At 37.9% G+C, this 13,047-nt stretch overlaps 2 protein-coding genes across 15 annotated transcripts in view; one reads left to right on the top strand and one right to left on the bottom strand.

The window, feature by feature from the left end:
- EYS (EGF-like photoreceptor maintenance factor) overlaps positions 1–2,784 on the top strand; it is an 827,426-nt gene extending 824,642 nt beyond the window's left edge. The window contains exon 48 of the mRNA XM_086745378.1: positions 914–2,784. Coding sequence (XP_086601504.1) covers positions 914–2,112 — 1,199 coding nt within the window. The 3' untranslated portion in view covers positions 2,113–2,784. The remainder of the gene's footprint in view (positions 1–913) is intronic.
- A 1,575-nt stretch (positions 2,785–4,359) lies between these two features.
- The window catches only part of PHF3 (PHD finger protein 3), a 53,542-nt gene continuing 44,854 nt past the window's right edge, over positions 4,360–13,047 (bottom strand). For 12 of the 14 annotated variants that reach the window (XM_086745392.1, XM_086745383.1, XM_086745386.1 and 9 more), the window contains 4 exons: positions 11,341–11,488; positions 9,983–10,072; positions 8,589–8,784; positions 4,576–7,625 (listed from right to left, as the gene is read on the bottom strand). In XM_086745392.1, the coding sequence (XP_086601518.1) occupies positions 5,443–7,625; positions 8,589–8,784; positions 9,983–10,072; positions 11,341–11,488 (2,617 nt within the window). In that variant the 3' untranslated portion in view covers positions 4,576–5,442. Of the gene's footprint in view, positions 7,626–8,588; positions 8,785–9,982; positions 10,073–11,340; positions 11,489–13,047 lie in introns of all 14 variants that reach the window. The other 2 variants (XM_086745379.1, XM_086745380.1) reach the window with 1 other exon arrangement.

Here is a 13,047-nt window from a genome sequence, read left to right as displayed (position 1 = left end):
ACTTACTTTAAAAAAAACCCACCCTATGCCTACTAGTTCCAAAAGCAATATAAAAAGGAGTTAAGTTGCAAAGGTAAACATTAAAAAGTTTGAAAACTTGACTTTCATTTGCAGACCCTTCTGCTGTGCTCTTCTGCCTCCCTGTCACCTTCCCCTGTTAGACTCCCTCTCTGCCCTTACAGAGCTTCCTTCCAGGTCCCATTTCCTAACCTTTTCCAGCTTTTCTTCTTCATGCTTCTAAGTATAGTTCAGTGTTACTCTCTCTCCATTTACATTGCCTGTAAGGCCAGAAACACTGTAGTATAAGAAAAGATAACTCAATCCTAATGCTTCCTGTCATGGAGGCCTCCAGAACAATTCAATAAAAAGCTTATCTCTTGCTGCAGCTGTCAGATTACTAAACCCAAAACATTCCCGTTGCAAAAAGCAGCTTCAGGGAAAGCAGAGTATGTTTGATGGGGACAAACCTTTAGTGCATTAAACTGACAAATCCATCAAGCCTTTACTCAGCATATGGAAATTAAGTGTAGTCTTGCATTTATAACTTGGCCAAAACTTGATTCTTTTTTGTGGGAACACCAACTCACATTCGCTTGATGCCAAAGTGATCCTGTTTCCTCCTGCCTCAGAGTTATCTAGCGCCTGGAGCTTTTCACAAGGTTGGGCTTTTTACTTTGAAGCAAACACAAGCTCGGTATCCAATAATGAAAAAAGAAAAAAAAAGCCACAAGAAGCTCAACAGGGAACATTTCCTTTTGTGTGATTTAGATGTGATGATGATACACAGCTACTGAAAATAAGTTGCTGAACTGGGGAAGCGCAGGCATGAATCCTTCAGGATTATGAATATGCTGCTCTTCAGTGTGCTGTCTCTAAAAAGAAAAAACTATTTTATACTTTTTTTTTTTTACAGGTGACTTTCTATGTCTATCATTAGTAAATGGATTTATACAGTTACGCTACAATCTTGGAGACAAGACAGTCATCCTACAGACCTTTCAGAAGGTCCGTGCAGATGGAAATACATGGCATTCACTCAAAGCAGGAAGAGTTGGCAATGAAGCCTACCTGGACCTGGATGGTATCAACATTACTCAAAACGCTAGTCCTGGAATGAACATGCTAGATGCACACACAGATTTTTTTGTTGGAGGGGTGTCCTCCTTAAACCTTGTCAATTCTATGGCAGTAGAAAATGAACCCACAGGTTTCACCGGTTGTATACGAGAAACTGTTATAAACAACAGGGAACTGAAGCTTACCGTAACTGACCCCAAAGGTGGAGCCAATGTTGGTGACTGTGATGGAACAGTTTGTGGGTACACAGTGTGCAAAAATAATGGAACATGTCAAGTTGAAAACGCAGGCTTTTCTTGTTCTTGCCCACGAGAGTGGATAGGGAGCACATGTGAACAATCTATTCACTGTTCACAAAACAAGTGTGGGTCTCAAGCTCTCTGTATTCCTCAACCTACTTCATTTTCATATATCTGTGTATGCACACTAGGCTGGTCAGGCAAGTACTGCGATAGCAAAATCAAATTTTTCATAGCAAAGTTTGTTGGCAACTCTTACATCAAATACACAGATCCTTATTATGGAAAAAGAGACCTCCAGCATAGCCACATTTCTTTAAATTTTACTACCAATCAAACTGAAGGCTTAATAGTATGGATGGGAAAAGGTGAAGATGAAGATAATGATTTCCTTGCCATTGGTCTTGCCAATGGAACATTAAAAGTTGTGATTAATCTTGGAGAAAGAATCTCTGTTCCTCTAATTCACAGCAAACACTCCACCTGTTGTGATGAAAGATGGCATTTTGTTACTGTAGTTCAAAACCAAACTTGTATTAAGGTGTATCTTGATGAGGAGCTAATTCTTTTTGAAGATATTGATCCACACAGAAAATACACTGCTTTAAACTACGGTGGCATTTGTTATTTTGGTGGGTTTGAAATTGGCAGGAAAGTCAATATAGTCACTACAGGGCTTTTTCAGAAGGAATTCATTGGTAGAATTAAAGACGTTGTGCTCTTCCAAGATTCTAAGAAGATTCAGCTAATGAAAGCAGAAGGGTATAATGTTTACGATGGAAATTACAGAAATTAATTGAAAAACTGGTTAAGATTCTCTGCAAATAATGAATTTCCTTCTCCTGTTTCTTGTGTTAGCTGGCAGTGTAAGACTCAGAAAGCACTTAATAAAATTGTCCCTAATTCCTTTTCCTTTTTTTTTAGTGTAGAGTATTAATAGCATATATAAATTGTGATCAGATGTTCTACTCAGAAATTTCCTTACACATACTTTTTAGTATTTACTTTCAAATAATGAGAAGGTCTGCAGATTTTTTCTTTATTCTGCTGGAAGCAGGTTTGTAGACAAATAGGTAGTAATTAGTTTATAAAGCCAGCTGTCACTCGATGATTAGTTGCTTGTTGCTTTATGAGAACAGACAACTTACCTGTTTCTCCAAAACTCTTAAAGTTTACTAGAATGCAGAGTTTATCTTTTACAATGTTGTAATATTAAGATCAAGTATAAAAACTGAAAATGGGGGAGGGAGGAGGAAAAAAGCATGTTTATTTAATGAGAATTTTTTTAAAACATAACATCTGTAATTACTTGTTAAGTCCACAAAGGCCATGAAGTTGTTCTCCCTCCCTTCTGAATCTCTATACATCGCATATGAATTTATGTAAAAGAGTAGAACTTAAGCCTGTCTTCACAATAAAATCTTACACTTCAAAATTATTTTAAGAGCAGAAAAGGTATTTCACTATTTGACTACATGAAGACTTTGTTTTAACCATTCATGACTGGAATCCAGGAACATGGCAGTCTGCCTACAAATAACTTCTATTCCTAACAGCTTAAAAGCTCCAAAGTCGAAGAACTGCTTTGCTTTAGCTATACCTTTCTTGCTTATATGCCCCTACATGAGATTTTGAAATTTTACTAAACAAAGGTTTTGGCTCCATTAAATTGAATTTCCATGACTATACTTGTCATGAATTTATGATGTCAAAAGTAAATAGACTACTTCATAAATAAATGCAAAAACTCTTATTCCTTCTGAGAAAGCTCAGTTATACTCTATGCTTTAGTGAGCAATAAGAACAAAATAGTTTAATGTGCTTAAAAAATTATTTATGATGGTATCTACATTTCTCATTTGACTGCCGGCTTACTGTATATGTAAACTTAAATTAAAATAATAGTGATTGAATCTTATATTTTCCTTTTTTACTTTACTGTTGCTCAAAAGCACATAATAAACCATCACTATATCTTGCATGGAATGTCTCCAAATACAAGTGTCCAGTGGGTACCTATCAGAAACAAGTAACTATTTCCAATGGGGGTATTTCTGTCTTTCCACAAAGCAGACAAGGACAAGAGATAATAAGCACAGTAAAACCAGTGACACTCACTACTTTCCACATAACCATAATTAGTAGGTAGCGACTAATGCACTGTCAAGTCAGTTACAGATGACTTGAAGATAACTTGGCAGTGGGGGGAACTACCCCAAGCTGTTTTAATAAGGATCTTGCAAACATCTTTGTGAGGTTCTTTCTATCTTCAGCTGCTCTGAACTCTCAAGCAATCAGCCTGATGCAAAGAACTTCTTCCTCTCCTCCCAACAGGCAGCTCATGAAGCCCACTTGGCATTTGAGCTGGCCCCAGATTCTTCTCCCCTTCGAGTTTCTCTGAAGAGGACCTTTTATGGCCATGTGATGCTGGGGAAGGGAGCATATTGAGGGTTTATCCTGTTCTCTCTGGGGCTCCTGGTGTACTGCCAGTGCCGCCTCAGTGCACACTACTTTTTGTGGTCTGAGCAGCAATTCAGTGTAAAACAAGTAGCAAATAATCAGAGCACTTCCAGCTAACATGAGCAATAGGAGAGTGACTGAAAGCAATGGAGAAGACAACATCCTTTATTCCTGCAGTAGTGGGATTTATTCCCGTTACACTAACTCAAGAGTCTAGGATTAAATCCTGGAAACTGTCACTGCTTGTTAATTCAAAGTCTTAACAAAACTCTCCCTCAAGAGCCATTTTTTCTGTGGCTCTCTTTGGGTTCTACAGACAAGAGGCAGGTAGTAAAGCACTCTGCAAACTTGGAACATGTTTACATATTCTTTCCAAACAAATTATTTCTGGTAGTCCTGGCAGAAAGCATTCCTGTCCCTTCCGTACAGACAGTTGCAACTTTGATTGTTCCCAGTTTATGTTTAGAGCACAAATGGATGTGAATGCAAGAGATGGATCGCCAGTGGACCAGGAGTAGACTACTTCTGAATTGGCCAAAAGAAAACCTTCACAAGCAGAGCTTGCTTTTTCCCCGCCCCCTCCCTGTTTTGCATCAGTGGATAGCAGTCATAACAAAATATCAATTTACTAGAAGTCTCAATGGTACGAACACCCTTCTGCCCTTCTTCCCCCTCTGTGCCCCCCAAACTCAAAATGACCAAGCCATGAAGTGTGCAACAAATGTGGCATTCTGTAACTCAGCCTGCTATATTCATATTTAGCCTGCAGTTTCACACCTATGAAATCAAACACACACAGTATGTGAGAAAGTTTTATCATTTTAGAATCAAAATATCCCTTAAAATATTTACATTTTACAGTAAAAAGGATAGCAAAACACAAAGTAATGTACAAGCTTAGATATTCAATTTTTGAAGCATGGAAAATGGTGGGAGAAATGAATTTACTACTACAAATCATATTTTCAAGAATTTAGGTTAGAAATGCTTTCTTATTAAAACAAGTGCAGTTTAAAAGCAATAACATTCGAGCAGCTCAGCCTTCCAATTTCTGGTCACAAACTGCTTCAGATGCTTAGGAAATACTTGAAAAACTAATGAAATAGACTTGAATTATTTTATTGTACTACTGAATAATTTAAAAAAAAAAAACTCTTCACACCACTGAGCATATTATATTTTGTTGTAATGTGTGTAATTTTGAGGCTTTGCTACAGTCTTTAAAAACAGTGCAATTTAAAAATAAGGTTATTGTATGAAATCCACTTTTAAAATTATCAGAGCATCTTAAAACAGAAGAGAGCACAAATTACCAAAGGCAGTAACTATATTGCAGACTTGACTAAAGCCAACTTCATCAGCTAAGAAAGTTTCTAAGCCTTTATTGCATATTAATAAAAGAAACCTTTAAAATTTTGAATATACAGCAATGTAAAATTTTTAAAAATATTAAACTCCTACTTCTAGCGATAGTTGGTATAATGAAAAAAAGGATGAGTATTGGTACATTGACTGGTACCAAAACACAGACTTATTTCTGCAAAACACCAACACTGAATAAAAAAGATGGCACAATCCTAGCAGGCTTTTTTTTTTTATACAAAGTTTTACGACATTACTCTAACAGTTTATTTACACAGGATTTTAAAAGACTGCCTGCATCTTTTTACCTTTTGCTTTTAGTTTTGTCACTGTGGTCCCTATGTCTCTCTCTGTTCTTTTCACTTTCTCGTTCTCTATGTTTCTCTTTGTTTTTCTCCCTCTCCTTATCTTTTTCTTGAGCCTGTTCTTCACTTTTAGGCTTCTCTGTCTTTTTTTCTGGATTTCTAGTCTCTCTGGAGTTTTTTGCATCAGCAGCCTTATCACTGTGTGGAGATCGCAATCTTTCTTTGTCTCTCTGTCCTTCCTCTCTACTCTTCCTCTCTCTGTCCTTTTCCTGGTTTCTGTCTCTGCGTCTATTTCTTTCAGAATCTTGCTCCCAGTATTTTTCGTTATTCCACTCTTTTTCATGTCTATCTTTCTTTTGGTGATGTGATTCACTGTAAAATCTTTGTCTATGTTGATCATTTTTTCCTCTACTGAACCCTCTCTCCAAATGCTGTTCTTGTCTGCCCCAAGGGTCGCTGTGGCGTCTTTCTGGTCTCCTACTGTCTTTATTCTGAAAAAAATTTTCTGGCCCCAAAAATCTTGACTGTTTGTGAGCCACCGGTATCCCTTGTGCAATGGGTCCGGCATAGTGCGGTGGCTGACCTGATAAATGAGCTACTGGTGGCCATGGCATCATTGGATTTTGAGGAAAGCCAAAGCCTGGAGGAGGAAGAAGTGGAGGTGGTAAATGAGGAGGAAATCCAAACATAGGGTTGTTTTGTGGAGGGAAGTTATGAGGTGCAGGAGCCTGAAACTGAAATCCAGGTGGATTAGATTTAGGATGCTGAAAATTCTGCTGTGGAGGTCTAACAGATGAGAAGCTGCCACTTGTAATAGGGCTTGGGACTTTGGAAGTAAATTCAGAACGAGAAGAGTTTTCAGTTTCAAAATGAGATGAAGTTGCTGCTGGTCCTCTTCTAAATGAGTTCACTGTTTCAATGTTTTGCATCAATGTATCTTCCTGTGGACGTCTGGTATCTTCTGCTTGTGATGCGCTTGTGTTATCTGCTTTTCCTGCAGCTGAACCATACTGTGTCTCATTTGTTTGCACATCACTTTGATACAGGTTTAAGCCCACTTCCCCAGAAGCCTGTTTATTCTCTGGTTCCATCTCATTTCCTGAGGCATTCTGTCGGTCTTCATTTCTGCTAACGTCTCCTTCCTTGTTTTCCGAAGTATTAGTCTGCTGGCTTCGTCCAGCTGCCTGTCGTGGGTCTCTTTTAAGATTAATAAATGGCGGTGACTTAGAAGTATTAGCAGTGGTACCTTCAGCAGAGCCTATATTAGTGCTGTTCTCATTGGGTTTTTTCCCTGCATTTGATGAGGAGGAAGAAGAAAAGTTGGAATTTGTGGTCCTTCTAACTTCCTGTGCAACATTATCCTTGTCGGGTAACTGCCGCTTTGGGTCATTTTCTTTACTTTCTTCAGTTTCTTTATTCTGTGACTGAGCAGATAAATTTGCTAAAAATGCTTCTGTGGAGACATCTGGAGGTTTTCCCTTAAGACTCAGCCCTATCAAAGATCCAGCACTTCTTGCAGAACTTGAGGTCCCTACAACTGCTGCATCCACAGTTCCAGCAGCATTAGTAGATTCCTGTGGATCATCCAAACCAGTCTTTGCTTCACTAACTTCAGTAGTCACCTCGGCAACATCCATGTTTTCTTCTTTTGAGGTTGCTTGTTCATTTAACAATGGTATGTCTTCACTGGGACTCACTTCTGACTTGCCTTGTTCATATACCTGCCCTGTTGTACCCAACAGGCTTTGGAGAATATCATCCACTGGCAACGGTTTATTTGCTAGCTCCAGAGTAGAAGGCTGATTTTCCCATCCAACCAGGACTCCAGGAAGAAATCTGAGAGGCTTTGGTGGTTCATGTTTGGTACTTTCTACCAATGGCTCAATAACTGCTGGAACATCTTCTATACTAGATTGCTGAGGCTTATTTCTCTGCTTGTGTAGCACAGTTGTGAAGGAATTAAAAAAATCATTTTCCTCTTCTTCTTCTAGTGCCAACTCATGATGAGAGACTTCAGGTTTGTTAGGCTTGCTTTTCTTCTCTGGTGGCAAGTTACTCAAGGTACTTTCAGAAGCTTCATCCACAAAACTACTAGTAACACTGGCAACAGCAGTAATCTGCCTCTTCATTCTCTGGCGAATTATCAACCCCAGTAATAAATTCGGTCGATGTAGTTCAATCCCTGTACAAAATTGTAACAGCAATTTATCATCTCCTTATGTTTTGGTTAAGCCAACCATTTCAACAAAAATAACCCCCGTACTCTTATAATATATTACAGAAAGCATTCATTTTATGACATTTGAAGTTTCCATCATTAAACACAACAAAATATACTTAAAATAATCAAAGAATCTATTTTCAACACAGAAATTATGACTTCAAATGCTGCAAATTAAAATTGTTCTAAGTGCTATATCACCCACCATAATGTCCAAATATAGAATACAAGACAGTTACTTAGGACATCTAGTCACATAAGAAAAAGCACAGAAGTTAAACATAACATCAGTCTAACAGCTAGAGTCTGGTAACAGTGGCAGCAAAGTACAAGAGGGAAAAAAAAAAGTAAACTGCACTCTTGCAACCACAAAGTCTCCTAATCAATTTGTGTTAGACATACTTCTTCAAAGATTTAGCAAAAGTAACTTTACAAAATGCTTCCATCATTCCAGGAAGGCACTGTGTTTCAAGGTACACTATTAGCTATCTCTTCACTATGTATTTTGTTCTGTGTAATTTAGATTCTTGCAAAAAAAAAAAAAAAAAAAAAAAAAAAAAAAATTATGAGTTGTAGTTCATCCTCTCTTCGTTTTGGCCCTGCCTACCTCAAAAGAAGAAATCATCCACCAATTTTAATAACCAAAATAACTTGATATAAAGCCACCGGGGTTAGAGGAAGAATGTAGTACACAGGAAACAAAGTTGCACATGGTAACTTTTTCAACAATAAAGTATCAGAATAATCTTACAATGGGAAATCAATGTCTCTTCGAGGAAGCTAATATAGTACTATGGAAAACTCATGACATGTTTGAACAGAATGACTTAGCATTTTAAAATTTAATTTTCTCTTATATTTCTGTTGTAAACTTCTTTAAGTAACGTTATGATAATAAAGTTCCAAACTCCAAGCTGTACTTACCAGGCCCATCAAAAGGCACAAGATGATGCGGGACTTTGTCTGAGGAACCTAAAGGGATGAGGTACAAATCTTTCACTTGCTTCATGTTGTTGGCCGCTACACCATAACGCTTCCTACTGCTGAAATAGGCAAACAACAATGCATAGGATATCTGATCCTCTTCAGTTACTGGGGTAAAGCGAACTACACAGATCTCCTGTTCACAAAAAGAGAGAAAAAGATGATCAGATACATTTTTCTATGACTGCTCTTTTATTTAAAAACACAATATATAGTAGGAGAAAAAGCCTCCCCAAGAAGGCAGAGAACAGCAGCAGAGACAGAAAGAGCAGAAACAGGGCCAAAAATAATTAAGGAAAACTGGGAAAACAAATAAAAAGCATTAAGCATTAAAATAAAAATTACAATGCCTGACAAAAAAAGTCAACATTTTATCAGCCAGCTAAATAACAAATTTTAGGAAGGCCAGCTTCCAAGTAATTATTCCCCTCTCCACCCTTAACATTACCCGAAAGTTTTATTTTGAAGTCTATTGTGTCCAAGATATCCATTAATACCAGGGGAAGATCAGTATTCACCATCCCAGAATTATGACCAAAGCCCAGCTCAGGTGTCAATGCTGAGGCTGATGCTGTTTATTAACGACCTGGAAGATGGGACAAGAGATCCCCTGCAAAACTGAGATGACACCTAATTAGGGGCAGTGGTTGACATGCTGAAGAGTGTGAGCTGCCATTCAGAGGGACCTCAGGCTGAAAAAACTGCTGACCTTCAGGAAGGTCAGCCCAAGGCAAATGTAAAATCCTGCACCTTGAGATGGAGTAACCTCATGCAGCAGGATAGGCTGAAGGACTGACTGGCTGGAAAGCAGCTTGCCATAAAAGGAGGTGGGGGAAGGCCAACTGCATGCTGGGTGTCAGAACCAGAGCAGCCAGCAGGCCAAGGCAAATTATTATTCCTTTCTATGGAGCACTTGTGAGAATGCATCTGGAGAACACTATCTAGTTTCGGGCTCCTCAACACAAGGACAACCTCCACTCAGTGGGACAAGTCCAGCAGAGGGCCACTGAGCTGGTTTTCTACACTGTAACAGTACTGAAACTTAAGAGTAACACTTGAGATGTGTGAAGTGGTGTCCAAACATTCATGATGAGCTACTGCCTCAATGGAATAGAAGTATTCTCAAACAGCAAATGACAAGGTTAGATAGTAAGAAAATAAATGCCATCAGCTGCCATCCATTCCACATAACCGTCAGTTATCCTTGAAGTGTCATTATTTCACAAACATTCCAGTAAAAAAAAAAAAAACAAACAAAAAAAAAACCCACAAACATCTGTAAGGTGAATATGATGTATGTTAAACAGCAAGCCTTCAATACGTAAAATTCTTACCTTGGTCCCTGAAGCTTTGATTTTTTCTACATACTCCCAGACAGTGTGAGGAGATATCCTGCCACCTACTTGAATACTATCAGGTAAATCCTATGAGAAAGCACAACAGATATCTGAATCCAATGTAAAAACTGTGGTCTTTCCTACAGTTTCTATTTCATATATTCAAAACATACTTAATTTTTACAGTTCTTAAATTATAATTTTAAAATATCAGTAGAAGTTACAACAGTAGAAACAAATTAATTTACATTTAAATTTTGGATATTTAAATTAGGATTTTCAGTGCAAAGTTAATGATCTGTACTAAGTTAGTTATCATTCAGTACTGTTAATCTATACCTTCTCCAAAATAATTTATTTCAGTAACCATCCTGGTTCCAGCTAGAATAAAGTTAATTTTCACCTGAGCTGGGAGAGGAACTGGAGCTGGTGGCATCTGTGGCTGGGGGACACAGCTGGGATAGTTTACCCAAATTGGCCAAAGGGCCATTCCATCCCATGTGACATCATGCTCAGTGTATCAGTGAGGAGGGTGCTAAGGGGAGGTTCCTGCTGCTTGGGAAGAAACTGGGCTTCAGGGTCCACTGTGAGCTATTGTACTGTAAATTACGTGCTTCAGTATTTTCTATTATTGGGGATTTTTTTGTTGTTTTCCATCTCTCTGTTCTTTTCCTCTGCTGTTTTCAAACTGTTTTTATCTCAACCCAGGAGTTTTACCTTCTTTTCTTTCCCAATTCTCTTATAATGGAAGGTTTGGATCAGAATTGCCACTAGATATGCAAAAAAATAAACCCTGTTCCACAGGTTTCTGTTGTAGAAGATGAGAAGACTTCTCAACCTGTCAACAGAAACCACCAGCAGATACTTCTCTTCCAAAAACTGGTATCAATTTGTTTAATACTTTGAATTCAAAAATAAGCTACAATTTTCTCACCTCTAATTCAGAAATGGATGCCACCGAGGCAATTATTTCAGTAGCATATTTTGTCCTATCTTTTCCTGCTACCTTATAGTACATGAGATGATCCACAATAAAAAAAACAAACAGTTCAACTTTTATAAAACCATACATCTCTGGAAATACTGCTGCTCATCCTCAAGAAACATCTTACAGTGAGATGAGAGCAAGACATCTTATAATATGCCAAAGAACTTGAATCCTGGTGAACCATGGGTCCATGTAAGACAATTGAAAAACACTTCACTTACAAATACATACCATAACCCCTGTACTTACTCAGGACAAGGATCATGCTTCAATGCCTTTCATCATTATACTATTATTAGCCTACAAGGTAAACAAGTCACTAAAGTTAATAAATGAATATTTAATTCTTTGCAGTAAATATAAATACCTCTGTTAAATACTCAAAGGAGCCAGAAACTGGGTAAGCCTTAATAACAAACTTTGCCACTGAAGGCATATTGATAAAACCCTTCCAGATGAAATTCAGGCGTGCCAGAAACAGACTTTCACATTCCACAGTACCAGGTGTTTCTGACCTAAAAAACAAGAAACAAAAACCCACTTTGTTTAGAACATGATATATCATGCAAGATCCTGTAAATCATTATCTATCTTTATATAAGAAATTGTGTCATTAAGAATTTTCTTTTCCAGTTAAGCATACTTGAGGATCAATGAAAAGAGACAATCATGTTTTTCACCTTCTAGTGGAGTAAATATGTTACATGAAGGACTGTCAGATAAGCAGCACATTAGTTCATTACTGTATCTTTGAAGAATGGAGAAGTTACTTAGTCCAAGAGTTATTAAATGCTACTGAAGAGGACACACAAACATATATAGGTGCTGCAGACCCAGTAAGATCCTCCCCTGCCATAGGGCAGGCAGGAGAAGACAACATACTGCCTGCTGGCCTCTCTTCACCCTGCTTTCCTAGCTCCTATGTGTTGTTGCAACACTGTCTGCCCAGCACCTGAATACCTGTGTCCCCCTTCCTTTCCCTTGCCCCACAAGCTGGCTCCTCATCTCTTCTCACCCATACATCACTTCCATGACCTCTGTGAGCACCTCTTCCCAATTCCAATATTATCACTTGTACAAACCAGCATTTTTCTCCCCTTCAAAAAAAGCAAGCCTCAGTTTTGTCAATAAAGTAGTTGCAAGGAATAAACTGAAAGTCTTAAAACATTTCACAGGAGAGTGTTTCCCAGCCTAGGGGTTTCATCATGGAAAAAGTTACAGCCACATTTCAACATTTCCCACATGTTGTTATCAAAATATTCTAGGCATGCTATTAGCAGTTTTAAGCTAGCTGCCCAGTAGTAACAGATGTTGTGCTGGTACAGCAACACAGAAACCTATGTTTCTTTCTGTCTACACAACAAATTACTTCTTCAAATCTTCAGCAAACTATTCAAAGTCCACTGTCCTCAGAAAAGGATCACACTGTCCTGATAAAGGCAGAATTTCAGCACAAACTCTGGTCAATTCTAAATAACTGGGAGTTGATGTTTTTCTAGAAACCCCTCCCTTAAACTAGAAAAAAAATAACAAACAAACAAACAAAAAAAAAAAACCAGCCTCATAAATTGCAATTCTCTCTTTAGTGGGCAACAGAGTAGAGTGTGGAAAGAAATTAAGAGAGTTGACAGCAAATACGGCAAAATATCAAACAAGCTGCTGTTAACTGTCATTTCTAGAAAAGTGTTGCTTTGAGATTTGAAACTACCCTGATTTATCAGTGTAAATGCTCTGTTTAGAGCAATCTCAAACTTCCTAGCTTTATATATACACATACACAAACACAACTGCAGCACTGTACATATTATGCTCCTTAACAGCAAAATACAGTATGAAATCTATATTCCGGCTTTTTTAAGATGAACTCAGCTGCCTTTTTAGGTCTTCATGCACTAGAAAACACAAGGTAGTTTATTTCTCCCCAAAAGAAAATGTAGTAACTACAAGTCTGTAATCTCAACAATACACGCAGTGTTAGTTATATAAATACACAGCATCATTACCTCAGGAAGATAATCCCATTCCTAAGAAGATGGGCACAACTTCAAGTACACAAATGGATTAATGAAATGCC

The sequence above is a fragment of the Chlamydotis macqueenii genome, chromosome 3, assembly GCF_036417535.1.
Source record: "Chlamydotis macqueenii isolate bChlMac1 chromosome 3, bChlMac1.mat, whole genome shotgun sequence".
Lineage (NCBI taxonomy): Eukaryota > Metazoa > Chordata > Aves > Otidiformes > Otididae > Chlamydotis > Chlamydotis macqueenii.
The sequence above is the reverse complement of the archived record's forward strand: the minus strand, read 5'-3'. Positions and strand labels throughout refer to the sequence as shown.